General features: G+C 43.7%; 1 protein-coding gene across 1 annotated transcript; it reads right to left on the bottom strand.

The window, feature by feature from the left end:
* Nucleotides 1–255: 255 nt before the first annotated feature.
* LOC116903914 (protein arginine N-methyltransferase 9) lies at nucleotides 256–10,634 on the bottom strand (the record flags this gene model as incomplete). The annotated part of the gene is made up of 4 exons (XM_032906683.1): nucleotides 256–565; nucleotides 833–955; nucleotides 5,749–5,902; nucleotides 9,910–10,634. Coding segments are annotated over 4 exons (1,218 nt in total), but the record flags the coding sequence as incomplete, so codon positions are not given.
* Between the last annotated feature and the right edge of the window lie 408 nt (nucleotides 10,635–11,042).

Raw genomic sequence — 11,042 nt, 5'->3', positions numbered from 1 at the left:
GCCTTCCACTCTTTAATACACCCAGTACCTAACAGAAGCAGGTTCTGGTTCACAGCCACTGCTGACAGACTTACACATTGCCCCACTGTAAGCCAAAATCTCAATTCCCTAAACATGTGCTTAACTGACATGCCCATGAGGTGACCCCTTTTAAATCACTAAGAAGTTCCAACAAAATGGCTCCCTAATCTAGAAACAATATCCTTGTCTAGAAAGCAAAGTCTATATTTTAAAAATAATGTCACACACACACGCTTTTAAAAGTTTGACCATGGGTTTTATTAATGCCACCGTACAACATGGTTGACGGTTCCAAGGATTCTCTTACATTCACTGTGTGACCGTGGTCTCACTGCTTCACTGTGATGCTGATGTTGCTTTTGTGATGCTCAACACTAAGTACAAGTTCCTCTCCTGCTTGTACTTGGATGGGATTATCCAGGACCACTGCAGCCTGCTTCCAATGGGACGCTTCACCTGAGGTGTCCAACCTGACCTCGTCATCCAGGCACAAATGAAACCAAAATGGAACCGCGGTCAATCGGCCAGACCTGCACACACGGACCTGGAGAAAGTAAATTGTGAACAATCCATCAAGGAAAGTAAGTCTTTTTTTTTTTCCTTTTTAATCAATTTGAATACAAAAACTAAAAATATATTTAGCCATGCATTCTAATTTAATTTTAACTAATTTCAGACACTAATATTTATCTAATCTATGTTTGCATGTTGTTTAGAAAATAAGATTTAACTTTAACCTCAGAGGAAATGATAGCCCGTTTAGGGTAAATGTCTTGGAATGACAAGAGGGATCATTTGTAGTTGTCCTTACCTTCACTTCTCTATTGGAAGTGTTCAAATATGGAGTCATCAGATCTAATCTCAACAGTTCCACTGGCTGGCTTAAAGGAATGCATGGCAAGGAAGATAAATCCAAACAGACCCGGATAGGCACCTGAGGAAAGAGTCCATGTTCACTTTCGTCATTTTCCCAGTCAGGGCTCCCTCTGGAGTTGATCTGTAACCTGCTCCTTCTGACACTGCTTTCTGTGGTCTAGTTACTTTATGTGTCAGTCCTAAGGTCTGAAGGCTCATACCCAGTTCTCAGGACAAACGAACAAGCTAAGGTTTATAGGCAGGTCTGCAGTTTGCTGTGCTTTGTTACCTACAGGCCTTTCTCTTGGATGGAAACACTACACTTTCAGGTGGCCAAAGCAGAACTGTGTACTGACAAGCAATGATCTCACAGTCAATATTAACTGTATTTGATCAGGCACCAAATTCAGCCAGACATGGTGGCACCTGCCCTAAACCCCAGCTCTCAGGAGACAGAGGTCAACATAGCTTAGGAGAGGCCAGCTTGGCCTAATAATGGGTTCCAGAAGTGCCAAGTCTGCCCAAGGAGATCTTGTAGATCTTGTCTCTGTCTCTCTCTCTCTCTCTCTCTCTCTCTCTCTGTCTCTCTCTCTCTCTGTCTCTCTCTCTCTGTCTCTCTCTCTCTCTCTCTCTCACACACACACACACACACACACACACACACACACACACACACACACACACGATGCAAATTCCATCCAAAATAGATTCACCCAGAAAAACAAGCTCTTTTCTACAAAGCCATGGTTCTCAAACCTTGGCTGCAAATTCAAGTCACTGGGGGAGTCTGAAAGGCCAGCTGCTCAGGGGACACACCATGCCAATCTGTAGTCAGGCCCAGGACTCTAAAGCCTCTTCCTTGTATGAGCTAAGATGATGGTGCTGCTTAGAAGATGCTTTCCTTTCTGTGAGAGACTGAGTTCAACCTTCGTGAGAATGGCCAGATACACCAAGCCCTCCTAGGCACTCCAGTCTTCCTTATGCCGTGGACTGCTTACGCCAGGATCTGGTAACTACATTCTCACTTCTGCCCCTGGGCCTGAAATACTCACAGCTCTACTGCACCATACCATACCATCCCCACTTGTGTTTCTCAGCCTGAGCTCCTAGCTTCTCCTGACGCCATCACACTAGAGCTCAGCACCCTGCAAGCTCTCTACATTCAGTTCTCAAACCTTTCTCTGCACAGCCCTAATGTGCCATACACTCTGTGGCTTTAATGACATCTATGACACTGACCGCCAACTTTATATGCTACACCTAGTTTTCTTTGAATCCAGCTGCTCAATGACGCCCCTGACACCTCTTATTCACAATACAGCTGATTGCTCCCGTTTCCCGACATTAATAAGTGGTAACTATCCTTCCTGGTCCTCTCTCGTATTCTACATCCGATCTATAAAGCTCCTACCTTTAAAATCCACGCAGAAGCACACATGGCTCCTGCTCAGTCCAGGCCACCACTTCTCACGGACTGCCTTGTGGCTGTGCCTCTGACCAGCTTCCCAAGGGTTTTATCCCTAACAGTCTCTGCCCAAAGAGGCCCTCTCAGAACAGGCTGTCACATCGCTCCACTGCCCAAAGCTCTGTGATGCTGCCTAAGGATCTGGATTTACCCACTGGGCATGTCCCACCACACCACGTCGGAGATTTTCACACTGGGCAGCTATCCAGGGTTTTTATGGAGTCAGAAATGGCCTCCTCGTTCTTGAGGGCAGGGAGAGCATCTATGTGCAGTAGTGTTAATGCTGGAGTTGGAGATCTTGCCCTCTCTCTGCCATGGAACACATGGCTAACTGAGGAGTCTGTAGTCCCTGTCCAAGCCCTGATCCTGAAGGGTGTAAGGATGGGTTTTAGGCAGGGTCTCTGTGGACTCAGCAGCTACAAAAATGTTTGGTAAAGCCAACAATGTCTGGCAGGGCTGTGGGCACACTGCTTTTTCAAGGAGCTGACCACCCTGACTGATGTGCCCATTTTAAGTTGCCATCATTTCTTGTTCTTGTTGACTTGAGTCAAACTCCTTCATAGTCAGAGTCAACAGAGGTCAAGAGGCTTCCTAGCCATAGCAAGCAAATCTGTGGTACCCACTGCCTTCTCTCGTTAAGATTATTAATGTCCCTGTCAAGCTCACAGTTTTAAATGGTCTTCTCATTGGCTACAGTAGAATAGCATTTGAATGGGTGTGGATTCTTTCTTGGGCTCCCCCTGCCTGGCTGGCTGTTAGCAGCGAGAGTTGATTTGGTGTCCTAGGCTGACTGGCTCTAGGTTGGCTGCCAACCTGCTGAACTGTTCATGTCCGCCTGGAGTATACGGGACCCTGAAGGTTGATCACACTGGCCATACTCTTAATCCATCCTTCACAGAGAGCCTGCTCCCATCACGTACCTTTGATTTATACTGGTATACATGTTCTGCAGAGTTGGTAGCAATGTACGTGGTGACAAGAGATTCTTGATTTTTACAGTTCAAGCCTCCCATGAGGAAAACAATCCTGACCCAATCTAAGGTGGCATATAGGACATATTAGGGCTGTAAGGCCAGTCATTTATGGAAGCATGCCTCCATTCTCCATAAGGTAGGACTTCATGGGGGTTCGTGCTTCCTTCTACCATCCTGGCAGGAACTAGATAAGAGTCTGAGTGCCTGGGCTTGCCTCCATAGCTTCCATGGGCTTCTGTATGTGTATACTTTTGCACACATGTACACACAAGTATACAAGTATAAAAGTGGAGATTAGAGGTAGATACTGGGTGTCTTCTTCAATTGCCCTTCTGTCTATTTTTAATAGAAGGTTGAGATGGAAATTTCTGCCATCATGGAGTGTGTTCCTCAAACTGTGAAGTCAAAATGAACCTTTACTTTGGGTGCACTTGTCAGGCGTTTTGTTGTAGCAGCCAGTGACTAATACATACATGTGATCTGGGAATGGTGCCTATGTCTACAATCCTAGCCCTTGGAAGATGGAAGCAAAAGGATCAGGAGCCCAAGGTTATCCTTGGCTACACACTGAGGCCCTATGGGCTACATCAGACCCCATCTCAAAAAAATAAAAGGTAAGTAAATAATAAAATAAAAGGTAAGTAAATAAAAAAATAAAAGGTAAGTAAATAAAAAAATAAAAGTAAATAAAAAATAAAAGGTAAGTAAATAATAAAAGGTAAGTAAATAATAAAACGAGCAGGTAGTAGGTGCTCGATGAACACTTGTTGAATAGTTGTTATTGTTTATATTCTTTTAACAACCTCTGATGTTTTTGAATAGTTGTTACTGTATTATATTCTTTTAACAACCTCTGATTTTTTTTGAATAGTTGTTACTGTATTATATTCTTTTAACAACCTCTGATTTTTTTTGAATAGTTGTTACTGTATTATATTCTTTTAACAACCTCTGATTTTTTTTTGAATAGTTGTTAATGTATTATATTCTTTTAACAACCTCTGATTTTTTTCCATTAATTGACATGGTTTTCTAGTGGTCAATCATCATAAGAGAGGAGACAATACCTAAGGCAACAGGTAAACACACTCTAAAATATAAAACTGCCAAGGAAGATTAAGGATTGTCTCTAGAAAGTGGTCAAGTGATCATGGTATATGGGCTAACTATGGGTGTTATGTATGTTATGTAGTAACACAGTGGGTGGGACTTAACCAAGGCATATTCATCCAAGAACAATGGGGGATGGAATGCAATAGTTATATGAAACATTATATGAAAACTATACAGACCACAAGGGGAAGAGTGGTCGTGAGTGGGAGATACTGTGAAAAGGCAACAGGAACAGTCTATTGTAGACCCTGACAGAATTAAGAGCTGCTGGAGTCAGGACCACGTGGGAACAAAATAGATAGGGACTGGAGAGATGTCCCAGCAGTGTTTACTGCTCTGGCAGATGCCCAGGGTGCGATTCCTAGCACCCACATGGTAGTTCACAAACACCGGTAACTCTAGTTCCAGATCTAATCCCCTTTTAGACTACATGAGCAATGCATACACAAGATACTCATGCATACAAACACTCACACACTAAAGTAAGTAAATAATTCCTTTAAAACATCACAATAGAAAGATAGATGGTGGCAGTTTGGGACCATGCACAGAAACAGCTTAAACATCTCTATCTTGTGCTAGGTGTATCCTCTTTATTAAATCTTCACCAGAGAGATAGTAAACTAACTTTAAAACCTTGGTTAGCCACATCCCCCACCCACCCCAAAGGTAGTTAACTTATTCCTTAAGTAGGTACTGTCAAGGAAGACATCAGCATCCTTAAGTGCTTACTAGTTAGAACCCTCAGACATCATTTCTCCATCTTCAACCCCACGTGGCTTCCCCAGGCACTGTGTCTAGACACATGTTAAATGCACACGTCACTTCATTCTAGCACAGTGCAGTGTCACTCTCTTTCTCAATCCCAACTCCTTGCTTCTTAAACCGACACTAACCTCCCTCTTGAGCCCCACACATCCCTGCTATGCAGACAGATGGTTCAGATCCGGACTCCAGCTGCCCATGCCACTCAGTAGACAATCTGAAGTTTCAATCAGAAATTCAAGCTTTGGATACAGTCCTCTGGATGCTTCTTTGTTACAAAAGTACAACTGTTTATTGCAAGTCTAAAACCTCTTATTTGTCTTTTATTCTATAACAGTGATTCAGAGCAAACTGTATTAACTTTAGTCAGTATGCATGACAAAAGTCCTTGGTTATTCTAACGTTCAGGTTGATTTTCATCCCTGACACGTTCCTTTACTCCAGGAAACCCACAATCCTTTTTATCTAACTAAACCTGCTAACTAGGTAAAAACTCAAAAGGAGAGACAAAGACACCAGGAGGCATCCTGACTGAACAGTTCTCTATTCACTTACCTGAAACTGGTTAATAAACGGTGCTATGTTTAACCCAAGGGTGTGTTCTGTTCCTTGAACAGCACTCTCTTCTACCAGCGTCTGTGACTCCACCAGCATTCCAAACATCAGCACGTACTGTGGGAAAATCTTGCCTCCAGACTGCAGTAAACACCTGAAAGGGGGTAAATATTTTTAAAAGCCTTTTAATTCCCTGAATCTTATAAATATAAGCAAGCATCGTGAATTAATGAAGGATGGATGGTATGTAGTCTAGTGGACCTAGTCACTATTGGCTAGTAGTACAGAATCTAAACCACTAGAAATAATTGCCCAAGAAGTCATATTTGGACTGTTGCTCAGGAGACAGACTAAGGTAAATTCTTAATAACAGGCCCCAATCATTAATGGTGAACCATCCTTACATGGAAGTCAAAATGCTCCAAAATCCACCACTTTTTGAATACTCATACAATAAAGTATGTGGGAAATTCTATATATGACTTCATGAATAGGTCTTCATAAAAACACAAGTACACTAAAGATACTGTAAGGCTGCTTTAAGACTGTATATAAGGTGTATATGAAACACGAATAAATAACATGTGTAGACATAAGCTTCTCCCACACGCTACCACTATGTATAAGTAATCAGCTGCAACACTGACTGGGAAAAAGAAGGTCTCATAACATCATCACTAGGAACGGCTTAGTGCACAGGGTGTAAAGTGTGTAGTAAGTTCCCTGAACTGTCCTGTAACCTTTCTGAACATCTGAAATGATTCACTTTCTATACAGGATTAAACTCTCCAAATGCAAATATATAAAAAATGAAATAGTCGAGGAAGGAAAGCAAGACAAAAGTTAACAGACGCCTCTCTCATGCAAGTGCATTTACTGCAACCACACTTCCGTTCCCCTTCACTCTCCCTTTGGTGCCACAGGAACGGTACTAACAGTACTGCATGGCTATAAAAAGCACTTTAAGTAGACTTCCCTGGGCAGAGAATTATGAGCAGAAGACCAGTGCCTCGTGGGAAGCCGGCACTCCCTGCATGTGTGTGCCAGGCGTTTCTATAGCAAGGACTTGGAGGCCATAACAAGGCAAAATCAGTTCCCACATGAGGGATGGGCACTAAAACTACCATGGGATATTGCTTTGCTTTTCATGCTGAGCTGTGAAAGGAAGACAGAGTAAGGTCTGTGAGACCAAGTGAAGCTACCGGACAGCAGGTCTTACTTCTACTGAGAAATCTGGGTATCTACTACTTAAACCTCCAGAACAGGGACTATAGAGAGGTGGTCACCATGTCACCTTGAATATCTTTTGCAGTTCACTTTATACCCAAGTTACAAATTAACCATCTACCAGTTAGTACAAATCTAAAAATAATGTGCATACATGTTCAAGCTTTTGCTACATAGCTTCCCTAAGTAGATCATTAAGCCTTAGAGGCTGGGGAGACAATTCAGTGGGTAAGGCATTAGCAGTCCAAACGAGAAGACCAGAGCTTAGGTACACAGCACCCAGGTAAAATAGCAGCCTGCCATAATTCTAATACTTACCTAGGGTGGGGTGGGGCTGGGGGGAGTCCTCAGGGCAAGTTCAGGAACTAGACTAGCTGAATCAGCAAGCTGTGTGTTTACTGAGGAGCATGCGAAGAGAGCACTCAACACTTAACTGGAAACAGAACAGCAGGAACAAGGGATGCACCAAGTCAGGTGGCATCCAGTTTTAGGCTGTCTGTGTACAGGACTCACTCTAGGCTTACACAGTCGTGTGCTTACAGGTAAGTAGAGAGGAAGTAGCCTGGGTTACACTATGACTTACGTCTCCCAGGCTGATCCTCATACATAGGAGGTGTCTGTGACTTGCTCATCCTACGCTGTTCCTAACAACTTGTTTGAGTTCGAGAGAAAGTCAGTAGCCAGTCTCGATTAGTGAAATTACTCATCTCTTAATAAAGCAGCACAACTTTCAACAAAACCATCCCTGCTAGCTAGTGAGCAATTATGAAATTAGCCCATTACTTGTTAATTTTCTGCCAATTTACTTTAACTTTCCAAAAATTTGAAGCTCAAGAAAAGTTCCAAGAATGGTAGCAAGTGCTTCCCTTATTTATTAAGGCATCTCACACCAAACTGGAAGGAACATTTCTCCACAATTAATTACTTTCAAATTAAATATTTATCGAAAATTAATAAATCCTCCAGGGGCTGGCAAGATGGCTAAGAGGTTAAGAGCACTGGCTGCTCTTTCAGCGGTCCTGAGTTCAACTGCCAGTAACTACATGGTTGCTCACAACCATCTGTAATGGGGCCTGATGCCCTCTTTCAGCACACAGGTGAATGCAGAGAGAGTCCTCATTCTCATTCATATATATATTCTCCAACATTACTTAAGTGGCTTATGATTCCAGTCAATTCTAACACTATCTACTTGTACCACACAAGTTAAAGGGCTCCGTCCCATATGACAGTCCCTCTTCAGATGCCAATCCTAAACCCCAGGGGTCTGGTATACTGCAACTGCTAATACACATGTGGCATACACACAACCACACAGCCCCCTCTTTGAGGAAGTATCTGATGATCTGCTAATGTAGCTCACAGAACTAAGAAAAACACATCACCTCAATCAGCTCACTACAAAGGATAAAACTCAGACATGGGAGGCTGAAGAGATAGCTCAATTGTTAGGAGCATTTGTTGCTCTTGCAGAAGACCTGATTTCAAGTCCTAGCACCTGTAACTCCAGTTCCAGGGGATTCAATACCCTCTTATGATGTCTTCGGGCACCAGACATGCATGTGGTACAAATACACACATGCAGGCAAAGCATACTTAAAATAAATACATCTGAAAAAAGAATTTAAAACAAACAACCTCATTGAGAAACAGCCAAACAAGGCACACATAGGGCAGTGATCTATACCAACACTCTGTTTGATCTTTGTCTTGGTTTTCTGGTGTTCTGTTGCTTGTTTGTTTTTCACACAAAGATCCTTAACACAGGAGTCTCATAGTCAAAAGAATGTTGAGTATCTTCTGTATACCAAGGCCATCTCAGGATCTAGGGACTCCTAGACTCTCAGATTTGTTCTTCAGAAAGAAGAAGGAATGATAGAGAGCTGGGCCTTTCTGTCTGACTCCCCTGCCTAGCCTCAACGCCAGACTGAGTCATCACTAACACCCAGTGATGCCACACACATAATGAGGCCCTATGGAAATCCCCGGGGGTGGAGTTGAGAGCTTCTCCTCACTCGGCATGTGCAGGTTGCTGGACAGGATGTCCAGAAAGACCATAGACACTCTGTACCCTTCCGTGAGGCTTGCCCTACGCTGCTCTCCTGGCTCCTCATCTGCATCATCTTTAACAAACAGGCTAATCTAAGGCAAACATTTTCCTAAGTCCTGTGAGCTGCTGTAACAAATTCAACCCAATCAGAGGAGGGTTTCATCCACTGAGGGATCCTTCAACCTGGATCTGGTGGTTTAGACGTATAGACGACGACCTACCATAGGCATCTGGGTTTTGAAGTTGGAGGCTTTCCCATAGCTTCTACCTCTACCTCCAGATAGCACTACCAGCACTGAACTGAATTAAAGAACTGCGCTGGTGTCTGGAGAACTAACTGGTTGTTGTGGGGGTAAATCCCTGTATAGCTATCACCAGAGCACTGTAGCGAACAGTGGGTTAGAGGAAAAGCAGCTCTCTAATGGAGAGGGGCACTCGGAGCCCCCCACAGTCAGGGGATGCATTACTCTCCCTCCCCTATTTTGATGTGCCCACCCCCATCTGGAAAGCTTGTAAACTTTTCATTCAGAGCTCTTGTGAAGACTCATTTAGTTATTGGTGATTAACTCAGTTTCAGGAAAGATCTAAATTGTCAACCACAGTCTAACCTGGCAACCACCAGCCTCTACCCCAAACCTGCCTAGAGGCCCTCGCAGAACCAACGCTGATGTCAAGGTATAAACAGTAAAACATTCATCTCAACCCTTTTACCCACAGAATTTAAAAAAGGAAAAAAAAAGGGGGGGAGGGAGCAACAACAACAACAATGAGAGAGAGAGAGAGAGAGAGAGAGAGAGAGAGAGAGAGAGAGAGAGACCTTTAACCCAACCCCCCTGTACCCCCTCCCACTTCTGGGTTTGCTTTCCCCTGCGGGTTTGGTTTACCTGGATATTGCGGCCTTCTCCATGATCTCCTGCTGGATGAGCCCAGACGGCTCAATGACATCTAGTATAATTATACTCCATAACTTGTCTGATTTGGGCCTTTGCAACACAGCAGCTTCATCTTCTATGTGTCGCAGCCAAAACTCAAGTGTTTCCTTAGGGAAGTGATTGGCTTCAGATATGAGGTCCAAAGCAATACAGTGCTGGTCTTTCTCCACAGAACTGTAGGGCTGAACCTGACCAAGGGTTCCAGCAAGTATAGGCAAAAGAGAGAAGCCTTCAGACACATCCAACACATAGAAAGGGTCAGAGGTGCTTGGTGCACTCCCCAAGTTCGTCTCCATGTCCTGACAGTGAGCATCCATGGGCTGGCACGGCGTCTCTGGGGCCAGTGAAGACAACACCTTCCTCATTGCTGTCCTGAAGCCTTCATGATATGGAATGTTATTAAGCAAAGCGATCTCTGTGGGCTCTAACACACAGGTCTGCTCCGGAGCTTCTGGTCTACTGGTCTGAAGGTTAGCCAGGGCACTACAGAGCTCAGCCTCATTTCCCAGAGAGAGCAAGTCTTTACTCTTGGTAAAACTTTTTATAACTTCCATTTCATGTTCCAAATGCAAGATACTGATCCCCTGGATTCTTAGGTAACAATCGTGACAAGATGCCTCCATTGTCACTTGGTCTCCAGGCTGTACCCAGTAGTCTTCATTTGTAAGAAAGGAAAGGAGAAAAATTTTATACACACACACACACACACACACACACACACACACACACACACACACACACACACCCAATTATCTTAGTTAGGATTTCTATTACTGTAATAAACACAGTGATCGGGGTTGGGGATTTAGCTCAGAGGTAGAGCGCTGGCCTAGCAAGCGCAAGGCCCTGGATTCGGTCCCCAGCTCCGAAAAAAAGAAAAAAAAAACAAAACACAGTGATCAAGAGTACACTGGGGGGGCTAGAGAGATGGCTCAGTGGTTAAGAGCATTGACTGCTCCTCCAGAGGTCCTCAGTTCAAATCCCAGCAACCACATGGTGGCTCACAACCATCTGTAATGGGATCTGATGCCCTCTTCTGGTGTGTCTGAAGGCAGCTACAGTATACTCATATACAATAAAATAAA

This window comes from Rattus rattus, chromosome 1 (assembly GCF_011064425.1).
Source record: "Rattus rattus isolate New Zealand chromosome 1, Rrattus_CSIRO_v1, whole genome shotgun sequence".
Classification (NCBI taxonomy): Eukaryota; Metazoa; Chordata; class Mammalia; order Rodentia; family Muridae; genus Rattus; species Rattus rattus.
Note: the sequence above shows the minus strand (reverse complement) of the source record. Positions and strands in the feature narration are given on the sequence as shown.